The sequence below is a fragment of the Quercus lobata genome, chromosome 12, assembly GCF_001633185.2.
Source record: "Quercus lobata isolate SW786 chromosome 12, ValleyOak3.0 Primary Assembly, whole genome shotgun sequence".
Taxonomy (NCBI): domain Eukaryota; kingdom Viridiplantae; phylum Streptophyta; class Magnoliopsida; order Fagales; family Fagaceae; genus Quercus; species Quercus lobata.
In genome coordinates, this window is record NC_044915.1 from 22,003,210 (window position 1) to 22,026,325 (window position 23,116).

At 34.7% G+C, this 23,116-nt stretch overlaps 4 protein-coding genes across 4 annotated transcripts in view; all 4 read left to right on the forward strand.

The window, feature by feature from the left end:
- LOC115970391 (preprotein translocase subunit SCY2, chloroplastic-like) overlaps positions 1 to 9,440 on the forward strand; it is an 11,679-nt gene extending 2,239 nt beyond the window's left edge. The window contains exons 2-13 of the mRNA XM_031090030.1: positions 1,186 to 1,707; positions 1,926 to 2,014; positions 2,131 to 2,210; positions 2,329 to 2,418; positions 2,918 to 3,009; positions 4,028 to 4,111; positions 6,198 to 6,339; positions 6,664 to 6,780; positions 7,050 to 7,179; positions 7,945 to 8,068; positions 8,198 to 8,304; positions 8,803 to 9,440. Coding sequence (XP_030945890.1) covers positions 1,186 to 1,707; positions 1,926 to 2,014; positions 2,131 to 2,210; positions 2,329 to 2,418; positions 2,918 to 3,009; positions 4,028 to 4,111; positions 6,198 to 6,339; positions 6,664 to 6,780; positions 7,050 to 7,179; positions 7,945 to 8,068; positions 8,198 to 8,304; positions 8,803 to 8,892 — 1,667 coding nt within the window. The 3' untranslated portion in view covers positions 8,893 to 9,440. The remainder of the gene's footprint in view (positions 1 to 1,185; positions 1,708 to 1,925; positions 2,015 to 2,130; positions 2,211 to 2,328; positions 2,419 to 2,917; positions 3,010 to 4,027; positions 4,112 to 6,197; positions 6,340 to 6,663; positions 6,781 to 7,049; positions 7,180 to 7,944; positions 8,069 to 8,197; positions 8,305 to 8,802) is intronic.
- Positions 9,441 to 11,800: 2,360 nt separating this feature from the next.
- LOC115970392 lies at positions 11,801 to 12,943 on the forward strand. The gene is made up of 4 exons (XM_031090031.1): positions 11,801 to 11,824; positions 12,097 to 12,198; positions 12,290 to 12,833; positions 12,924 to 12,943. Exons 1-4 carry the CDS (start codon positions 11,801 to 11,803, stop codon positions 12,941 to 12,943), a joined length of 690 nt encoding a protein of 229 aa, XP_030945891.1.
- A 1,014-nt stretch (positions 12,944 to 13,957) lies between these two features.
- LOC115970394 (F-box protein At3g07870-like) lies at positions 13,958 to 15,213 on the forward strand. Its single transcript, XM_031090032.1, has 2 exons — positions 13,958 to 14,700; positions 14,787 to 15,213. Exons 1-2 carry the CDS (start codon positions 13,958 to 13,960, stop codon positions 15,211 to 15,213), a joined length of 1,170 nt encoding a protein of 389 aa, XP_030945892.1.
- Positions 15,214 to 19,089: 3,876 nt separating this feature from the next.
- LOC115971966 lies at positions 19,090 to 23,005 on the forward strand. Its single transcript, XM_031092094.1, has 7 exons — positions 19,090 to 19,265; positions 20,134 to 20,191; positions 20,274 to 20,573; positions 20,656 to 20,704; positions 20,798 to 20,892; positions 21,860 to 21,984; positions 22,512 to 23,005. Exons 1-7 carry the CDS (start codon positions 19,147 to 19,149, stop codon positions 22,567 to 22,569), a joined length of 804 nt encoding a protein of 267 aa, XP_030947954.1. The 5' UTR covers positions 19,090 to 19,146; the 3' UTR covers positions 22,570 to 23,005.
- Positions 23,006 to 23,116: the final 111 nt, after the last annotated feature.

Below are 23,116 nucleotides of genomic sequence, written 5' to 3' on the forward strand. Positions count from 1 at the left end.
ATTTGTTTCTTTCGTTTTGTTTATTGGACTTTATTATCATTTTTTTTTTCATAAGAAACCAAGAGGGTGTCATTCTTTAGATGCAATTTCTTAAATTTTATTTGGCTTAGTGCTTTTTTTTTCTTTGGCGTGACATGTGGGAATTTTGCTTCTTTGTGTTTTGTGTGTGCGATGATTTTGGTCCAAGAAAAAGTTTTTCTTTTGGATAGTTATTGTTGGGGTTTGCTAAATTTTCAGTTTATGAGTTACTTGCATTGGTTTAGCCAAGGTTGATAATATATTGTGGTGTGTGTTTGTGTTGTAGTTTTGAAGAATTTTGTTTTTTTTTTTATAAGTAACGTAAGAAATTTGGGAGAATTATTAGGATTGTGGATTTGGTTAGTATGAGAATTGTTTCTGTGTATTATCTATTAGAATAATGTGATTAAGCTGTATGTGGCCTAAAAGATTGTTACTTTAATTACAATTATTATTTTCTTTTTGTATATTTGAAGATGTAACTTTTATTGACATGGAGGAGAGACCTTAAGTACAGAGAGTGTGTATGCAAAGCTCTCCTAAAGAATTACATTGTATAAGGTTACTATGAGAAAAATTGTTGCTGTGTTGAATTTTGATTGTGTTCAGAATTGCATGCTGGAGTTGATTTCTGTGCCAAATAGTGTTTCATCTTTGTGAACATTGGATGGATATGGGGCAAAATCCCAGCATGGGACTTTTCACACTAGAACCATTCGTTTTTATATTTTTCATAATATGAATGACAGGGTTTATTGATAATCGTTCATTGTGGGTTGTGTGAATGCACTAGAAGAGTTATACTTAGTCTAGCTCCAGATTATCATTTCTGTCTCTTTTAATTGGCCTTCCTCTTCAAATTGTAAAATTATAAGGAATCAAAAGGGCACATTTAGACATTGGAGTCATCGATTGAAGTTGTGTTACTTTTGGAAGCTTGGGGTCAGCAATCTTTTGTCATCCTCATCTGTTGGGTTGGAAAACTTTTTCTGGAGGTCTCTCTCTTGGAGTGTTTTGCTTCATATAATTAACATGCTCTATCATTTGCTATATCACCAATTGGCTTCACAGTGAATAATAGTATAGCTTCCTGGATGACTTTGGTATACTGAATACAGATATATTTGTATCTGGACTTATTGTGCAACTATTACATCTTAATTACAGGTGGACATGCGGAACGTGGTCTGCAATTTTGTAATCCACTGTTTGCCAAAACCCAAGTTACCTTTAAGAGAAATCCTTTGGAATCCCATAGGAGGCATTTCCTGTTCCAAAACAAGCCTTTCTTCTCCAAAGTGAACAAAAAATTCTGTGTTAATTTCTCAGATCAGCTCCAAAGTGACTATGTGAATGTTGATGCTACATCTACAGCATCTCAAAATTTTAATGTTGTACCTCTGAAGCCTGATGATGGGGCAGATACTCTTAGTTTGCTTGAGATTAATAACACTAAGACTGTACAGCACATACCCAAAATGTTTAAAAATAGGTTTCTAGATTTTGTACGGCTGAGTTCTGTCCTGAATAATGCTGCTGAATCATTTTTCAAGAGCGAGATACGTCGTAGGTTATTTGTGACAGCTGTACTAATTATAATTAGTCGTGTTGGATATTTCATTCCTTTACCTGGATTTGATAGAAGATTGGTACCTCAAGATTACCTCAGCTTTGTCTCAGGCTCTGTTGGTAAGTTACAAAAAAGAAAAAGAAAAATGTGTACATATATGTATTTATATATATATTTATGATGTCCATATGACTATTCCTATACTGTTTAACACCTATATGATTTGTCTGCCATGAATGAACAAAAACTTGTTTTTGCAACTGTGGAAATTCAATGCCTTCATTTATTATAACTTCAATTTATACATGTGTATAATCATTAATGTTGCTTCTGGCAGATGAACTTGGTGATTTCACAGGAGAGCTTAAGCTGTCACTTTTTCAGCTTGGGATCAGTCCTCAGATAATAGCATCAATTATCATGCAGGTTGCTGCATTTCTTCTGCCATGATACACAAATGTGCTGAATTCTTACTTTATAGGCCCTCTATTAGATATATACTATTCAATATCTGTGCTGAATTTTATGAACTTGATGTACAGGTACTCTGTCATGTAGTTCCCTCCTTAGTAAAGCTACGGAAGGAAGGCTTAGATGGCCATGAGAAGATTAAGAGTTATATGTGTGTCTAGTTATTCATCTCAAGCAGTGAGCGAGTCTTTGCTACGCAATTTTGTAGTGTTTGTTTCGTAAATGTATTTTGAAGATTCTCAACCCTATGAATGTCTCTTCCATTTCAGATGGTGGATGTCTCTTGGCTTCGCAATATTGGAGGCTGTGATAGTTGCTTGCTACTCACTTCAATATTCAATTTACGCAGCTAGTCATAGGTAATTTGCTGGGAAGAAATCATTTTCAAAAATGTACTAAGATTTCAATTTCCTTTCACAAGTTGGAAGTAAAATGCTCTAAAGATGATTTGACAATACATTTTCTTTCTGATATCAAAGATGTTGGGTTGCCTTATCCACTACTGCACCTAGCATGTCTTAATCTTTGTTTTTTACTATATAATATTCTTCTTTCTAATTGATGGTTGGTATCTATGCTATATTCAATGCACGCAATCCTCAAACTATAGTATGTGTATTAATTTTGGTTACAGTTAGGTGATCATGATACCATAGTAACAAGATGATTATATTTTTATTTTTATTTTTGCTTACAAGTGGGGGTGTGGGGGGGGGGGGATTTTAACCCAATTTCTCCACCATTAAAAAAATGGGCTGTGCCACCGAGCCAGAAGGTTCTGGGCCAAGATTATCATTTATTTCTTTGTTCTTTGAAAGAGATTTTCTTTTAGGGCTTACAATTTTATGGATTTGGCAGGGTCAAGCATGTGATGGTAACGGCTCTTTTATTGGTCTGTGGTGCAATGACTACGACATGGATCTGTGATACCATATCAGAATCTGGATTTGGTAGTATTCTTGACATATTAGTTTGCATTTTTATTGTATTTCTTATACTTCTCTTGTTGTTGTTTATTCACACTATATTTGTGGATAAATCTTAATTTTCCTGTAAAGAAAACAACCAATGAAATTTTTTTGTTCTTCTAGATTACAGGACATTATGTCGAGTATGATATTTATCAAATAAATAAATAATGGGAAACATTTTAGATGCTTTATTTTGTTTAGATTATTTTTGAACCTGTGATTGGCTTTCTTAAGAGTATATGTTCAGTCAATGCTTATGCTAAGAAGAAAGGTTCAGTACTAAAGTTCAGAACAAAAGATTTTCATTTGAAAAACATATATGACCAGAAATTTTCATATAGCACATATAATTATTCTGATGCATGTATTGAACGTGTTCTTATCTAGAAATCTTTTGTATTGCTTAGGATCAAAGAAGTTAGTTTGCAATTATTTTAGGAATAGCATGAGAGATTTTTTGCCTGGGAGGGCTATATAATATTAGAACTCAAATGCTGAACTATGAGAGAATGTATCAAAACATGAAATGTAATGCTACTGTAGAATATGTGATCATTCTTTTCTTTGATAGGGTTTGTGCTACTGTGTGCTTCATTCTCTTCAATATTTGATTTCATTACAGAATCAACTGCTTAATGATTCCTTCAAACTCCTAGCTTCTTTCTTTTTAGTTTTTCCCTTCTGACGTGGTTGTCAGTATTTTTATAGCGGCACCTTTTGTCTTAGAAGGGCATACTGCTGTACTCCAACCAGAAATGCTGGTATTGCCAATTCTAGTTGATCTGGTACATTGGACCTCTGGTTCTGGTTGATTCTATGCCTTCTAAAGATGAAAGAGATAGCCTATTTTCTTGTTTTGTTCTCTTCCATTCCAAAAAAGGAAAGAAAAAGTAGACATGATGGTAACGTACTATCAAGTTTTAGGTAATTAGGAACATTGTCTGATCTTGTATGATGTAATCTTCTCTTCTAGTCTGACCTGTTATGCATATTTCAGGTCAAGGTTCATCTCTAATTATATGTGTGGGAATATTGACGGGCTATACGGAAACATTATACAAAATGCTGTCTCAGCTCTCAGGTTTGTGATAAGAGATGAACTTAAATCTATAAATATTTTGATCTCTGCCTCCCTTTTTCTAGGTGTAAAATAATTTTTGATATTATTCAATCTACTCTTATATTTTATAGTTTAATGAGAGAAGGTCAAGTCTGTCTTTGTTGCTCATGACTTAATTTCTGTTGCATCTTCTTAAGTTCGATGTTTAACATCACAATCAGAGCATGATGTAGCCCTAATTTCAGAACCTCTAATGGAATATTATGTTAAATCCTAACTGTGTAAAATCATTTGTGTAAACTAGTAGTATGCAGTTCAAAATTCAATTACTTAAAAACAAATTCTGTGCCCATACATAGAGAGACAACCAAATTACATGTGATACTTTTAAGATTTTAAATTGACATCTATGAAGCACGGGTGCGTTTCGGGACTCGGGTACGGGTGTGGGACTCAACAATTTTTGAAAAAGAAGGATGTGGGACTCGGCGATTAAAAAATTATTAAAAATATTTTTATTTATATTTTCTATATATTTTTACTATTAAAATATTCTTAAAAAACACATTACTATGCCTTGATTCACAAAACAAAGAAAGAAGAAGGTAAGAAACACATTACTATGCCTCTGAGGTGGGAATTTCGGCTGTTCCGGCTAGATTCAAGGCCGATTTCGGCTTGTTTCGGCCGTTTCAGTCATCGGCTGATACGATCCGATATGGCCAATACGGCCCGATTTGCGCCGAACCGGGCTGATTTGGCCAAAATCGAAGCCGAGTTGGTGCGAATCAAGCCGAGTCGGCGCGAATCCGAGAAAAAAAAAAAAAAAAAAAAAAAGCTCAAACGCCGGCACTAACGCGCAGGCAACCGCGTCGGACACTACGTCTTGCGTCGGGCCGTGTTGGACTTGGGTGCAACACCCTTCCAGCCACATCCGTGCTTTCTAGATTGACATACATAAATTTATTTTGAAACAATTGGCAAAGTAGAACTTTATAAACATTAATTTACACAAACTCAATCAAATCTATATGACATTTATCACATTTATTGAGATCTTTATTTTTATGGTGTGTTTGGATACCGCTTATTTTGCTGAAATTGAAAAATTATTGTTGATAGTACTGTAGATAAAGGCAAAAACTAGTTGAAATAGTACAGTGGAGCCTATGAATAGTGTCAAAAAGTGCAGTGGGACCCATAAATAGTAGCAAAAATAAGCTAAATAGTGAAATAATTTTAATTTTTAATCCTAACCCAAACGCACACTTGGTCATATGATTGAACCTAGTTTGCCATTTGACTATCATGTTCTTGTAACTGGTATATTCATAAGTATTTCATATAATTCTTGTCATTGTAGAACAGTAATTTAGATACTGCACAATCACCCATTCCTCAATCACCACAAATAAACACAAACTCACAAACAATTACCATTCCAAAGCCATGAAAAACACCCTAGAAAAAAACCCAGATAGAATAACTTCACAAAATTAACAGAAAAGTGAATGACATTGATTCACTATTTTTTTTTTGTTGTGTTTGGGCACAGAATTGAAAACCTTAGGGACAGACAAGAAATTCCAAGCCAAAAAAAAAAAAAAAAAATCCAACAAAGAGCATTATTTTAGAGAGGAACTTCTCACACACAGAGGCTTAGTGTGGAGATGAAAGCTTTATATGGTCTGTTCTGTGGAGAAGGGAAGCCATGGAAGCATAAAGCATTTTTTGCCTCTGTGGACAGAAGAAATCCAAAGAAAAAGAAATCCAACATAGAGAGAGAGCAATGTTTAGAGAGGCAGTTCACACGCACACAGAGGCTTAATGTTGAGATGAAAGCTTTTTGTGGTATTTTTTGTGGAGAAGGGAAGCCATGGAAATGTTAGCATGAAACCTTTTATGCTTCTAAGAAGCATGAAACCTTTTATGCCTCTTTTGGCTTATTTTCCATTGATTGTGGAAAATTTTTTCTGTTGGTTGAGATTTTCAGCTCTACCAAATGGCAGAAAATGTGGTAAGTGTTTTATGCTGAAACATATAGAGCATTGCAGGAAAATATACCTTCAATTTAATTTCAGTAGGTGACAATCAATTTATATTGCAGGAAGTGCTGTCAGTTGGTGGCCCTATGTAATTGCAGTGTTGGGTATTTTCACTGTGGTCACTATGTGGGCAGTTGTGGTAACTGAAGGTTGTAGGAAAATTAAGCTGCAGTATTATGGTTTCAAACTTGCTTCTGCTGCAAGGTAATACCATTGTTTGTCCAAAACTTACCGTCTCTTTCTTCTTAAACAAATATACATTACACAAGTTTTCTTTATCCTAGTTTTATTTTTTTTCCCACAATATTGCCTGATGAGATTATTTTGGCAAGAGTTACTCTATAGTTCTGCCTTTTGTTACCACTATCATATGTTGTATGTTTGATTGCTTGAATATTGACTAATAATATGCAATAGGTAACAAACTAGTGGAAGTTGTCCTAACCATATACCTAAGCATTGTCAGAGCACTAAATTATGGTATCTGGTAATATAATTGGTTCATTGACACTTTTGTTTTTTGGACAGAGAGGACTCCCCAGTCACTGAAGTGGAGCCCTATATCCCTTTCAATATTAATCCATCAGGAATGCAGCCCGTCCTTACTGCCACTTACCTCTTGGGATTTCCCAGCATTCTTGCAAGGTTATTTCACTCACGATTGATTTAGATGATTATATGTGCATTTTGCATCTTGAGCTTGAGAATGTACACCCTGAAAACAGTTGAAGTGTCCTTTTCTCGTTCATTTTTTATGCATGCGTGTTATTAGCTGCCTTGCTCACTGCTTATTATTCAGGCCAGGGGGAAAAAAAAAAAAAAAAAAAAAAAAAAAAAAGGAAAAAGTTCTCTTACTTGTCAGCTGTATTTGTTTTGTAAAGAATTTACTACTAACACAGCTGTTCATTTGGCAGTCTCCTTGGATCACCTTTCTGGGAGCATGTGAAGGAGATATTGAACCCCGAAACCTCTCTTGGTGCAAAGCCTTGGGTTTACTATACAATATATGCGTTTTTTGTCTTCTTATTTAATATATTTGACATTGTAAGTTTCTTCTTAACTTTATGTTCTACACTTCTACTATCCTAGAAATTTATGCGCTGCTAGACAATCTTTCTACAATATATTGTTTTCATGATTTTCCTCTCCTCCAGGATTTTAATCTTCTTTGGAAATCACTACTTAGTTACATGACACAAAAATATAAAGCCAAGTGGTCATTTTTATTTTGTGCTAAAATTTGTGATGGACTCCCTCTCGAAGCATGGCCTCTATGGCTCAAAATATTCTGGACCTTTATACTGTTTGATGTTTGGCAGAACTAAGTGACGATTGGAAGGATTGAAATCAGTACAGCACCTAAGTCAAGCTGTGGTAGTTCATGAATTAAATATAATTTCACACTGGTGCATGCACCTTCTATGTTGGCACAATGTAAATGTGATTGAGGAATGCAAATGAATAAACAAGCTTTTTAAATTTTGATTTATTTAATTACTATATGAATGTTTAGAAATAAAAAGCCATTTCAAACATCATTATCATAATTTGAAACAGAAGTATAGAACCATTAATAATACCATTTTATATCGTTTAGGGTAGTTCTTAGAATGTGAAATGAGGCTATATATCTCTAACCTTGATTTACTATGACATGTGTTTTCACTTAATTGATTATCTCTTTATACTAGTTAAAACAAACAATGAAATTTACTATATTTTGCTAAGCAGCCCCTTGATTTGAAGTCTTATAATCCTTCAGTTTTCATCTTTGTAAAAAGGTCTCTCTTAAATGGTAATTCTGTCCAGGCCAACTTGCCAAAGGAAATTGCTGATTACTTAAATAAGATGGGTGCAAGGATACCAAACATAAAACCTGGGAAGGCTACCATAGAATACCTCACAAAGATTCAGGCATCGACACGCTTTTGGGGTCTGTATTTAAATCAAAGTAGCATAATGTGCAATTTCAACTTTATTCCACTATAAATAGTGGTTGTTGACTTAAATTTTGTTTGTTTGCTTGCTGCTTTTTGGCCATTCCTTTGTGGACATTGCACAGGAGGCCTGTTGTTAAGTTTGTTGGCAACTACATCAACCATACTAGATCATTACTTGCGCCGTATAAATGCAGGATTTGCAATTGGGTTCACATCTGTCTTGATCATTGTAAGTATAGTACTAACTTTAGGCCCTGTAAATATGCATGTGCTCATTTTGCCACACTATCTAGAATTCTAGAGATAGCTTCCTCTGAAAGTTGACTAATGCTGATTTAAATATGTGCCACTTAATGCATTTTGCGAGCATGTTGAAGCTCACAATGCTTATTAAATTACCACAAATATTAAAACTCTAAATTGACTCTAGACTATTGTCAGTTAACCTAGCTATATATGTATATGTTTTCACTGCTGGAGTTGTAATTTTGACTTGAATGCATCCATAGTCTTGGCACATTAGTTAGTTGCTTTGATTTTTTTATATGATTGTTGGTGGAGGGGGGGGGGGGGGGGAAGATTTCAATCTTGAACGTCTCCATTGGAAATACTATTTAAGATAAATTACCGAATTATGCCTTCCTTCAACAGTGCTCTTATCTAAATGGTTTGTACAGTTGTCTTATGTATGCAATTTGTCTAATGAGCCTTGACATTTGTTTGTCAGGTGGGTTCCATTATTGAGCTTAGAAGATCGTACCAAGCATATAATGTAATGCCAACTTTAAGCAAAGCTCTAAGACGGTATGGTGTATAACTTCCATACCTTCCAACAAGGCCACGCTTCTTCATCATTGGGTGGTGGTGCCCTTTTTACTCATAAACTTCAAAGGAAATCCTGCCCAGTTGATACTGCCAGATGGTATACAAAAACCCCTTTTGTTAGTTCCAGAGATTCTCCAAATGGTTATGGTTGAGGGAAGCTGATGCTCCTAGCTTCATGGGTGTTTCTAGTTTAGAGGAACAGCTGATGTTGCAAGAAGTCATGAGTTCAAACCCTATTACATGTGTAACTTATCAATAAAAAGGAAAAGAGAGAAGAAGCTGATGTTGCAATAGGGAAGAGCAGGTTATGAAGCCTCGTTTTTGCTACATGGTTTATGCATCTTTTAGACAATGTTAAAGTCGGAATGAGTTTTAATTAGCCAATAGTTTTATCTAAGCGCTGGATACTTGGGCCGGCATATTCAGATTTTACACACATAGAATCTGTATTGTAACGAATTAGTTATATGTAAATTATTTTTAGTCTTCTTTGTGAGCATCATATAATGTTATGTCAGAAGTGAAGTTCATTTTCTTCAATGGATTGAAGTTGTAATGCAAAAATCTGTTTGGATTTTTTAGAAAATTTCCCAAAAAAGAAGTTGCTCCTTTGGAGTTTTGAGAGCGGTGTTTGGTGAACGTTTGCAAGCAGAGGATATGGGGGACAAAAGTTGATGCATGCAATATCCTCTGCTTGCAAACCTTCACCACCTACGTTTGCCAAAAGGTCATTTTAAACTATTGTGCATCTACCTACGTTTTTGTTCCTTTTTTAAAGACTATGTTTCTATTTTTTTTTTGCATTTTTGGATAAACATGAATCCTACACCATCTTTTTCCTAATAATAAAGTAACAAAAGATAATATTTAATTTTCACCTATAACTCATTTTTTTTGTTCATATCAGCTTCTTTCACAACTTAAAACTCTCTCTCTCTCTCTATATATACACACACACACACAATTGTAAGCACCTTATGCATAAAAAAAGAAAAAAGAAAGAAAGAAAACATATGTATAATTGTGTATTATCAACAAATCTAAAATCAATGGGATAGAATTTTTTAAAAAACATAGAAGCAAATAGGATAGAATTTTTTTTTTTAAAAAAAAGAAAAGAAATGGCAAGTAAGATAGAATTAAATAGTAAATACTATTGTGCATCAACCTAAGTTTTTTATCTTTTTTTTTAAGACTATGTTTTGTTTTTGTGATAATAAAATAATAAAAGATAGTATTTGATTTTCACCTAACTCCTTTTTTTTATTTGTTCATATCAACTCCTTCACAACTTAAAATTCTCTCTATATTACACAGTTTTTTGGAGTATTCTTCTTTCTACTACTCTTTTTTTTTTTTTTTTTTTTTTGGTGCTGTATTCTTTCCTTCTCCTTTCCACACTGCCTACAACTTTGCAGGTATTTTTTTATTTTTTTGGTTGTTGTTGTATTCATTACCTTTTTATTGTATACTAAGCTGAGTTTGGATCCACGTTGCGTTTTAAGTTTCCTGCGTTTTCTCTCCTTTTTTTTTTTTTTTTTTTTCACGCCTTTTCCCCCAACAAGCGGTACTGTTTATGTACAGTACATAAACAGTAGCCGCAACTTTTGACCGGTCTTCCGTGAACAGTGTATTCGTGCACTGTTCACGGACCCACAAATTTCATTTTTGATCAATTTTTTCATTAAAAATGGGTCCCATAGAACTATTCACACATTTAAAAATTATTTTGCTACAGTGTTTTCAGTTTTCAGTTTCAGCAAAATAAGTTCTATCCAAACAGACCCTATATGACTTTTATCAACAAGTTTTATAGATAGGTTGAAATTCCATGTTTGTGTTGATAGATTATGCTTATATGAAATTAACGGTGAACTTACACAGCCACTGAAAATATGAATCCATTCCCAAAGGAATTATAACAACTGTCCATGGCCTAATTCATTTTTCTCTAAACTTCTGTCTCTCTTAATCTCAGAGTCATTGCACCTTTTAGATTTAGGTTTTTGTTTTTATTTTTTTTTATTGTTGTTGTAGCCTGTTGCACATTTTTAATGATAGCTTATAAAGTTTGAATTTGAGAGCTGTGATGTAATGACATGGAATGTTTTCTCTGAGTAGATTATATAGAAAGCGAAATATTTGTATAATTTATTTTCTCATCACATGATTATTTGTTGTTGACATCAATATTTTCTTGTATATTATATGTTCTATAAGTTTATGACCAAAACTCTGCAACACAGGCTCCATTAGTGTCAGTTGTGTTCATTACTTGCACTCAATCACTTTCATATTTGTGAAATTCTTTGTGAGAAAAGTTGTGCCCCTAACATTATTGAGTCAATATTCTTCCTTTTCTTGCTAGGATGTTCGTTAGAATAGCTCAAATATTTTCGGAGACCAAGTCAAAACCTTGAATATTCAAATCGTAAAAAACTAAATCTTGGAGTAACTTGGCTCTGCTGCTGCTTTGTAGTTTATATATTGCCATGCAAAAACTACACTACAAAACGCGGGGGCCTTGGGCCGCGTTTTTTAACCCGCGGCCATAAAAAACGCGGCCCAAGGTCAGGCAAAAGCCCCGTTTTTAAAAATGTGGCCCAAGGCGAACCTTAAGGCCGCGTTTCATACGCGGGGCCATAGGCAGGTTCTAAGGCCGCGTTTTTTTGAGATAAAAACGCGGCCTAAGGACTTCCGCATTTTATTTTTTCTCAAACTCTTTTTTTTTTTTTTTGTCTTCTTTTACTGTGGCCGCATTTTTAAAATGCGGCCCAAGGTTGAGCCTAAAGCCCCGTTTAAGAAAACGCGGCTTCACAGAACCTTAAGGTCGCGTTTTGTACGCGGGGCCATAGACAGGTTCTGAGGCCACGTTTTTAAAAATGTGGCCCAAGGCGAAAATGTCTTCAAAGCTGTCAACAAGGGTGCTATGGCCACACTTTTTCAAACGTTACCTCTTATAAAATGGCTATTTTATTAAATCAAAGGGCAAGAGGGTTGGTACCAAAAATCGCTTGATTTGTTCCAACAACTCGTCTTTTTGAACGTAATAAACTACATGTTTACGGAATTTGTTTTATGGTTATATTGCATGTTATGTTCCAAATTCCATTTGCTATGTTTGGTTGTCGATTCTCGCTTCATATCACCAACATAAATTTTCACTATTGTAATGAGACTGTTGAATATGATGTAGGCAAAAGAAAGCGGCCAAGCAGTGGAGCGTGCAGATGTTTTCATAAAAGCATACTGCACGAAAGATGAGACTCCTATTAGTAATGAAGTGCGAGAGAAGATTGTAAGCCTATATCATAACCTATTTATTTTCTAATTTGTGCGTGAAATGTTTATAGCAAATAATATGTTATTTGGTTCTTATATGAAAACAGGAGAAAATGAAAGCAATTTTAGCCAACGGGGGCAAACTAGTAGGAGACCATCGCGATGGAATTCTCTGGGCAAAAGATGATGCGTTCGCTCAAGTGATGGGCAAAGAACATTCTGGACGTGTCCGTGGGGTCGGTTTTGGACCAACCCCATCAGGAAGAAGTGGGTCCAACCTTCCATGTGTGCCTGGGCCGTCGTCCACTGAAACGGCCCAACGAATGACTGCATTGGAAAATTCGATGAGGGACCAACTTGCTGACTCAGAGCAAAGGCATCAACAGCAACTGGCCGAAGCACTGGCCGAAGCAAAGCGGGAGTCAGATGCACGGCATAAGCAGCAACTAGCCGAAGCACTGGCCGAAGCAAAGCGGGAGTCAGATGCATGGCATGAGCAGCAACTGGCCGAAGCAATGCGCGAATCAGAAAGATGGCATCAGCAGCAGCTGGACGAAACAAAGCGGGAAATGGGTGAGGCAAAGCGGAGAATGGATGAAATGGTAGCCTTCTTACAAAAGAATGTCATCTCAAGTTTAAGCCGTTATTCAAGTAATACAAACTTTGCGTTTAATGGCCATAAAACTTGCGTGTTTATTGCAATATTATGTGCTACTAATATTGCGTATATAATATTTTCAGGTAATAGCGCTACATCATAGTGAGGACTCTTCATGTATAATTGTTTGGATATTCGGAATATTGTAACTTCGTGGATATTGAAAATATTGTAAACATGATTGTAATATTGTGTCAAATATTGTAACTTCGTGGACTCTTCATGTATAGTTGTTTGGAATATTGAAAATTAATGCTTGAGAAAATTCTTATTAGAGAAAATTAATGCTTGGAAGTCTGGGTTTGACAGGTTTAGAGATATTTTGTATGTTTGACAGGTTTGTAAAAATCTGCCCAGAAAAAGGAAATAAGAAGGGAAAAAAAAAAAACTATAGCCACGTTTTTAAAACGTTAAAAACGTGGCTATAGACCAATTCATAATAAGAATTCGGGGGGCTTAAGCCGCACTTAAAACGCGGCCTAAGGTTATAATTTTGGGCCGCGTTTTAAACGCAGCCCAAGGTTGAACCTTAGGCCGCGTTTAAAAAGTGCGGCCTAAGACCTGAACCTTAGGCCACGGTTAAAACGCGGCTTAAACGAGTGTCACAGGCCATCACAATGGGAGGTATGGCCGCACTTTTTAAACGCGGCCTAAGGATCAACCTTAGGCTGCGTTTTAAACGTGGCCTAAGGTAAAGGCTTAGGCCGCGTTTAAAACGCGGCCTATGGTAAAGACTTAGGCCGCGTTTAAAACGCAGCCTAAGCCCGTACCCTTAGGCCGCGTTGTAAACGAGGCTATAGGACCAGGGCTTGGGCCGCGGTTAAAAAGTGCGGCCATAGGACCATCAGTCCTATAGTCACGGGTTTTAGGCCACATTGTAAACCGTGGCCTAAAAAAACGTGGCTATAGGCTATAGCCACGTTTTTTTGCGATATAGCCGCGTTTTAAAAACGCGGCCAGAGGACCTTTTTTTTGTAGTGCGCTAACATGCCCCAAACAAGTAGGCCTATGTATATACAACCATGCAATAATATTCCCTGAATTCTTTTTTTACTTCTTCTCAGATTAAAGGCCTAACATTCAAATACTGTATATGATCGTTTCATAGAGAGATGTCATGTCGAGTGCAACGTTGAATGATCTTCCTGAAGATGTATTAATGGACATATATTCAAGATTACCCATCAAGACTATCTTACAATTCAAGTCTGTTTGCAAATCATGGTATGATATTATCAAAGATCCTATCTTCATCACCAAGCATGTTAACCTATCTAATCGTAGCAACAATGGCTATCTTGCTGTCACACGCCGTGTTGGTACTTTTGGTGGAAAATGTTTAATATCTTTGTTCTCTTATGAAACATTTCGAGAGGTTTTTAACATAACTATTCCATTTAAAAAGGAACATGGCAGGGTACCTTTTAGAATCGTAGGTTCATGTAATGGTATCTTGTGTCTAAATATTTCTAAAATTGGAGACACAAATTTTTTGTTTAATCCTGTCACTAGTGAATTCAAAGAGCCCCCAAAACCTGATTATCCAGTACACAAGCTTAGTGAAATTGAAATTCTTTTACATATTGGTCTAGGATTTGATTATGATCAGGAAACCAATGACTATAAATTGGTCAGAGTTTCTTATTCTAAGAAGATGAAAGAGTCATTTTATTCAGGAGTTAATGTGTATTCATTGAGGACAAATTATTGGAGAAGAAAGGATACGCTTGTGCATGGAAGTATTGTGGAGAATTCTTTTTCCAATGGGGACTTAAATGGTGCTTTACATTGGAGGGGTGCAATTAGGAAAAAAGAAATAATTCATAACATTATCATATCGTTTAATATTAGAGATGAAGTGTAAAGTTGCCCAATGAATTGAAATTTGATAAAAATGATTGGTATCCTTTTGTAAGGAATGGATTACTTTGTATTGTTGTTATTAGTTCAAGACAACAATATGAACCTAGATTTGATATATGGGTGATGAATGAATATGGGGTGAAAGAAACTTGGACAAAACAATTCAGTATTGGACCTCTCCTAGCATGGAGCTTTGTTGGATGTGGCAGGAATGAAGAACTTCTCTTTGCAACTTCCTCAACAATATTGTACCTTTATGATCTACAACTACAACAGATAAAACCTCCTCATGATAATACTTATGCAGATGTTATGGGTTCAAATTTAAATTTTGTAGCCGAGATAGAGGTAGTCAATCACATTGAGAGCCTAGTCACAATTGAAGGAACAAAAGTTTGTGTCAAAAGAGAGCGTAAAAAGTCTCGGTTTCGGGAGAATTTTATTTCCATTATCTCTGTTGTTTTTATTTATTTTGTAGCTATCCTTGCGGTTTACATTAAAACGAATTGAAATTTGGTATCCAAATCTAATAAATAAATTTTTGTGTGCTATTTATCATTCTGTTATATTTAGTATTCCCCTTTGAAATTATGTTTTTACATGGATGTTTTGACTGTCAAAAGAATGAATTAGTTTGTTTATTTATGTTTATTTTTATTTATTTATTTTTTTGCCATGACAAAAATATCATTTTAGTCATTATATTTTGATAACAGTCAATTTGATCATCAATGTTAACTCACGAAAGAAAAATGCATACGAGGCACACGACGTGCATAATTAGTATATGTGACATTGATATGACGAATAAAATAATTATGATATGAATATTTAATAAATATTAAAAAAGTGTCATATTAGCATTTAAATTGAAAAAAAAAAATTATTTTTTCAAATTTTAAAGATAGAAAAAAAATTGTAAGAACATTCCCAAGTGTTCTTGAATTTTTTTATACTTTCTTGGCAATCAGACACAAATCATAATTTCTTTTTCTAAGAACGTGAGAGACTCATTTCATTCTCGAATTGATGTGTACTCATCGAGTACAAATTCTTGGAGAAGAAAGGATAAGCTCGTGCATGTAATTATTGTGGATAATTCTTTTTCCAAGGGGGACTTAAGTGGTGCTTTACATTGGTGGGGTGCATTTAGGAAAAATAAAGTGAACCTTAACATTATCATATCGTTTAATGTTAGAGATGAAGTGCGTAGGTACATAAAGTTGCCTGTTAGAATTGAACTTAAAAGGCTAGGATTGGTACCCTTTTGTAAGAAATGTGTGGGAGGATTAGAAGCCGGGGACAGGAATGAGTGACAAGAGATCAACACCAAAGGAGCACATCTTGGGAAGTACTGTCAAAGACTTCTCAGAGAAAATATGACAACACAACCACAAACCCAAGAAGATTAGAATGCCTGAGGACCTTGAGAATCTTGATACGTCCTTGGAAGGACCGAAGTCTAGTTCTGAAGACCATTGGGCACGCATCGAGGAAAAGATGGAAAGTTTGTCGTCAAGCAAGAGAAGGAAGAGTACAAATAAAGCATCCATCACCTCCACATTCAATGCTCTGCACCCATTTAGCCGGCCGCATTAATGGTGGAATGACCTCTGAACAGTGTCATCACAGCTCATGGCCTAATAGGGAAACCTTTTAATAAGGCCTTGATGGGACAAGTATTAGGAAAAAAAGGCCCTAGCCCTCCAAGTGGAAGGCCATGATACAACTTGGATGACTATATAAGAGAGAGAGATCCCTATGAAGTGGGGGATGAAACATCTGGAAGGAGAAAAAAAGAGAGTGATAGCATTGTAACCCAAGAACTAGTGTAAACCTACACCTCAGACTAAACCCGAGGAGCATAACTTAATAAATCCAAGACCAGTATTATTTAGTTTCCTTGACTTACATATATTCCAAGCACATATTCCAATATCACTAGATTAATTTACTCTAACAACGGTAACTAAGGTTGATTGGCATCCCATCTCTATAAATAAATTGTGAGGTTAAAATTGAACTTACCCAATTTTGGCCCGCCACAGAATGAATTACTTTGTGTCGTTGTTGTTAGTTCAAGACATCAATATGAACCTAGATTTGAAATATGGGTAAAGAATGAATATGGGATTAAGGAGACTTGGACAAAAAAATTGAGAATTGGACCTATCCTAGCATGGAGCTTGGTTGGATGTGGCAGAAACGAAGAACTTCTTTGTAAAATCTAGAATGATGTACCTTTATGATCTACAATGAAAAAAACCTCCTCATGATATTAATTATTTTTTGATAGAGTTTCAACTTATGATGAATGTACTCTTTATCATCGGACTAAAACATCAGTAAGTTTTTTGTGTAGACGAGAATTAAACTCCAAATCTTTTATTCAACCATAAAAATTTTTATTATTTGAACTAACTGGAACCCACACCTCATGATATTAATTGGGCCGATGTTATGGGTTCAAATTCTATACCAGCAGTAGAGGTGGTCATTTTCAATCACATTGAGAGCCTAGTCACAATTGAAAGAACAAAATTCTGTATCAAAAGAGTGCGTAAGAAGTCTTGGTTTTGGGGGAATTTTATTTCCATCTTTGCTCCTTTTTATTTATTGTATATTTGTTTGTTATGTTTTTCTTATGTTGGATTGAAATTTGGCTTTTGAATCCAAGAAATAATTATTTTTTTTGTTATTTATCATTTTGTTCTATTTGGTATTCCCCTTTAAAATTGTGTTTTTGCATGAACTGTTTTGACTGTAAAAAGAATGAATTCGTTTGTTGATTTATGCATTTTTTTTGGGGGCCTATTTGTCCGAACCTATTCAAGGAAGAAAATCTCTTCCATTTCATGGGCTGGCAGAATGAAAAATTTAAGGGTTTTGATAACATGGAGTTCTTGACTCACTATACAAACTTTAGTTTAATTTCATTGTTAATTTTGTTGTGTTCTTAATTTTTCTTTGGATTTTTTTTGCATAATAAAGAATTTAAATATGACCATAATCTTCTTCTTCTTCTTCTTCAAAAAAAAAAAAAAGCCTTGCACATGAAAAGCACATGTGGCGAGGTTAGTATATATATAAAATAAATGTCTCTGAATTATAAAGACATCATATTGTGGACAACAGTGTTTTGGGACTATCATTGGTATCCTTAGCGCAATTTGAATGTGCAGTCAAAATTGTGGCTCAATTAATCAATTACCAGCAACAAGGACAACTAAGACTTTCTTTTCTTTTTGTGTTAAATATGATTACCATGGCTAATGATGGTTTGGTCAATTCCTGGTTTCTTGTAATGGGTAGAAACTTTAGTTGCCAGTGCATGTATAAAACAAGTAGGCAAATCCTCCTGCCAAACTAATTCAACAACAGACACAGCCTTATCTGCTAATTGATAAGCCACAGTGCCACACTATTAAAAGAAGATTCACAAACAAATGCATGTTCATAGAACCGCATGGCTTGTAACCGGTCATAAATAGCATCGAATAAATGGCCATTAAAGTTATGCTCAGACTTAAATCACTTTGATAGAGAGGCAATATCATGATCATCCCACTCAAAAAGCACTTCAAAAGAGTCCAATATCTAGGCAGCAAAACCGAACCACATCCTCATGCCTTGTAACTGGTCATTGCTTTGGCTTTGATTTTGATTTAACGGATTACAAGCTCACTAAGATTAAGCATTTGTACTCTAGTTGCAAAACTAACATTGAACCAACCATTATGAACCTGTAAGTGTAATTGAATAATTTTGAGATAGAAAATTTTACATTTTTTTTTTTTTTCACAACTAGTTGAGGTAATAAATAGTGATTAGTATAACATTCCTTTACATGGATTTATTATTGATATTACTTTTATTATACACCAATCACAACATGTCACTTAAACAATTAATTACGAAAAAAATGAACAAAAAAACTCATTATTTTTTGGCTTCCTTAACCTCACAAAAACTCACTAGTATTGAACAGATGGAGCATATGGAAATCCGAAGATCACCTAGACTTTATTTTATTTTATTTTAATAATAGCAAGTATATGGTGATCTAAATTCAGAGATTTCATGTTTAATTCATGGAACTTTTAATGTATCTCATAAACAAGAGTCTGATCAAATACTGAAACACCACTTTCTCATTTATTAAAAAAAAAATAATAATAATAAATTTGATGTTACAATTTTTCACTTTACCAAGTTGTAAATAAAAAAAAAAAAAAAAAAAAAAAAAAAAAAAAAAAAACCAAACAATTGCGTCTTGTTAAAAAATCCGGGCTCAATTAGTTGGGCCGAATGGGCCTTTCTGGTTTGTTTGATTGTTTTTCCAGATAAACTCATGTAATTTGCAAATCAGGACAACTCCCGCTAAAACATCATTTTTCAAAGAACCTAAAACGTAGTTTCAGATCTCTCTCTCTCTCAGTGGCGATGATGGAGGAGCAGACGGAGATCGAGACGGCGGCAGAGTCAATAGACGGCTCCGTTATCTTCCACGTCATCAACGACGTCGTTGGCTTTGTTCTTTACATGCACCAACAAATCCCCTCGTAAGTCCTCCCTCTCTATTTTTTCTGTTTGTTTGCTCCGAAAGTGCAGGAAAATCAGACGGAAAATTAATTAATTAATTAATTAATTTTTTTTTGTTCAATATGAGTTTGTGGTCTTACGTGGCATATCATATCATATCAGGTTTCCAATAAATTTCACAATTATTATTATTATATTTTTTTAATACTTTTTTTGGAATCTGAATCCCTACCTAATTAACAAAAGAAATATTCAATGTGAATCTCTACCAAAACCAATTTTGAGGCTTTGTTAGCATTTGTTCTAAAAGTTTTTTAGCTGATAAGAAAAATTGAAATAGTTAATTTAATTATTTAACCAACATGTGAATTTTTTTAACTTCAAATGAAATGACTATTTAGTTCAAATTGAGGTTCGTTTGAACTTTGAACCGATAGGAAATAGTGAATTTAATAATAATTTATTCAAGGATTGGAAACATGGACTCATGCGGATCAATCAAACACTCTTTTAATAGGAAACATCTTGGGTTTAGTAGTCTTGTCTTGTGTACTAGACCCCAACATGTGTCAAACACTTGTCACCTGGACACATCCGATTCAACAGGTTAAATTTTAATTTCACCACTCTTGACAAACTATCACTAGTGTTAGTTTGGTAAAACTTTTTTTCATGGCTTTACTTTGCTTGAAAAATAGGTTGGGCAAAAGTACAGTTGTATCTTGAAAAACTTCAAAGATGGAGACTTTGAAAAGCTATTATATGTTCTTATACAAATAGTTGAGCTGATATTCGATCTTTTAATTATTGTTGTGACAGTTAGGATGGTAGTTATGATATCTGATATTAGATAGGAAATGGTATCTAATATCGGTCACTTGTAAACAGCATATTGCAGGATATCAGTCTTGAATTTGATACACTGAATACTGAGTTTACAGAATTGGTAATGTTAGTTGAGCACAGGCTAGTTTGCATTTTATCATTTTGGATTGAATTCTGTGCTCTAAAGAGTTGTAAGCTTTTAGGAGACGGATCTTACACAATCTGATATAAAGGCGCGGAGAAAGCTAATTGGCAGAATGAGGGAGGTCAAGCATGGAATAAAAAGACTGGAGAAACTGATGAACATGGTTTCAAATCTTCAAAATGCGCTTAAATTGATGATGAGTGAGATTCCTAACGTACAGGGTGTCATTTTGGTTCTTGGGGCTACTCCTATTCGACCTCAGCATGTTTATGAGTTGTGCTTTTCACATGGAAAGGTTGTTGGTAGTGGTGAGATTGATTTCACCAAAAGCAAAGTGGCACAAGGACTTTCTAGAAAGGTATTTTAGTGCTAATTCCACTTCCAAGTTCCACATTAAATTGAAATTTTTATTAATTTTGTATTTCATGTTTCTTTGACAGGCTATTCGGACGCTGATCTCAAAGGGTGCTGGATCTGGTTCCTATCCAGGTAGTTAATTGAGTGAGTTTTGTCTTGCTAATCCTCTTTTCTTTTTTACTTAGCAAAAATAAAAGATCTATATTTTTTCTTGTCTTTTATTAGGCCCCAATAAGTTGTTTCTATTGGTTAAGGCTCCCTGTTCTTTCAACCTGCCTCTGCATTTTCTTCCCAAACGTGATTTTAAATACAGCAAAAAGGTAACAATTCTCCTTTATTTATTTATTTTGGTTTAAGTAAAAAGTGCAACAGCAAAGCTATATAAATAGCATGCCTTTTTATCATTTTTTTTTCTTTTGTATGGTGAGCCTGCTTGCTTTTATGTGCACAAGACAGTTGTATACCTGACATGATAGTGGATAGTCTTGATAAACTATTGTTCTCACTTTTCATTAATTGTAAATTTACTAGAGATATTGCTATGTGCCATTACTGTGGGTGCTTCTAGCCAAATCCACTTATAGATTGCAGTAGTGTCCTATTTGAAGTAGGAAATAGGACACAGTTATTATCTCATATAAAATACTGTTTCTTTTACCCTCCTGAGTTATGATTGTGCTGTGGAATGGACTGAATAAGTCTACAGAGTGGGTTAGACAGCAGATCGTCTTTCCATTTAATATTATGGATGCTTATCACTCTTTTAATAATAGTTGGGTGAATTCATTCTGTGTCACCTTTTCTTACTGAAAGCATCAGATTGTTTTGCTTTTCATGATTATTGCATAAGAGGATCATGTAGAATTTTTTATATTTTTTTATAAGTTTATGAGAATGATAAAAATCTTTTATATGGACTCATCTCACATGCATGTCCATCTGAGCTTGAAAGCATCAAAGCATTGGTTTCACAGGCTACTGATATGTTTCTTCTCTAAAAGGAAAAAAAAGAAAAAGAAAAAAAAAAGTAGCATTCAATCTTCCTTGCATTATCAATTATTCGGTCACATTCATACTGACAATCTCTGATTCTGGTCTTAGTGCAAGTATCAGAGAACATGAGATGAGTTTGCCAAACTGAACCTATAGCTGCTAGCATTTTTCAAGTATTTTGTGGCTTCCTTACATGAAGACCTTCATGCATTATATGCATGTTTATCATTTTAGTATTACTTGATATTTGATAACTAATAAGGTAGCATTTTTACGAAAGAATTTTCGTTACAGATTGTGCCTTTCAGACTACGGTTCAAGTGCAGAACCCAAGATCAGGAAATGGATGCTTTGGATCATGCTTCTCAAACTGGGAGCTCCACCAGTTTGTCAGATTCTACTTCCGATGATTTAATCTGGTATGATAGGGTTAGATTTTGAAGCAATTAGATTTTATATAAATCCTTCTTCTATACTTAGAAGTTGCTACTGAGGGCTGCTCTGAGACTACAATGCTTTATTATCTTTCATTCAACTTTAGTACTGTGAACTGAAGTTGTTGAGATCAGTCTTAACAAGTAATGCCATTTTGACAAATCCTATTTTTCCTTCTATCACTTGACAATATTTTGTACATTAGCCAATCAATTTAATATGTACCTTATGTCACCTGTTCTTTTACACTGTTACTTATTTCTAAAAGTTTATCATAATGATGTAAACGTAAGGTTGCTGTTAGGAAAATCTCATAAAATCTTTACTATTTTTTTTTCCACCTTTGTTCTAGGATTTAGTGACTTCCAATGGAAACAGCTTTACAGTTGATCAATAGCCAATGCACCAAACTTGCCTGGTTTTGGGTGCTTGTATCGATTTCTGTATGTTAGCATGATAAAACCACGAAGTCCATAATTTCTGAAGTTATTTATCTGATGTTGTTTGACAGGTTTCAATGTCGGCATGTGATCAAGGGCCTGGTATCCAACACATCAACAGAAGAATGAAGAAATTAGCCATATGTCCATTGTATATAGGAGTTTTTCCCTCATTTATTTGATTGTCATTAAGACATTAACAGGCATTTTGTTACAATTTAAAACCAAAACTGCAGGTACACTTCAGTTATCTGTGTGTAGAAGTAACTGGCCATAGTTATGTCACTTTTTACTAGCAGAATGGGAGGGGGAGATGGGAGAGGCTTTCACAATGCATACATTGTTTCCTAGTCAATAGTCTAAACAAAGGCCTAAAAAGTGACGAGTTAGGGTTCTACTACTCCCACAATGTCGGGATACTCTACATAAAGGGTATTGGACGACAGCTACCCTTTGAGAGGGTAACCAGACTGGTGCCGCACTGCAATATGAATAATTGGGAAACATGTACAATGGTTAGGGATGTGTCTTTCTATTTTTTTTTAAAGGGTCATGTTAATTGATGTTCTTAGAACAATTGTTAATAAACCATATTAGGAAAGTTTTAGTATCATTATCATGAGAAATATAAAAAGTTGTTAGAAAAATTAATTGTTTTATCGTTTTCTCATTAAAT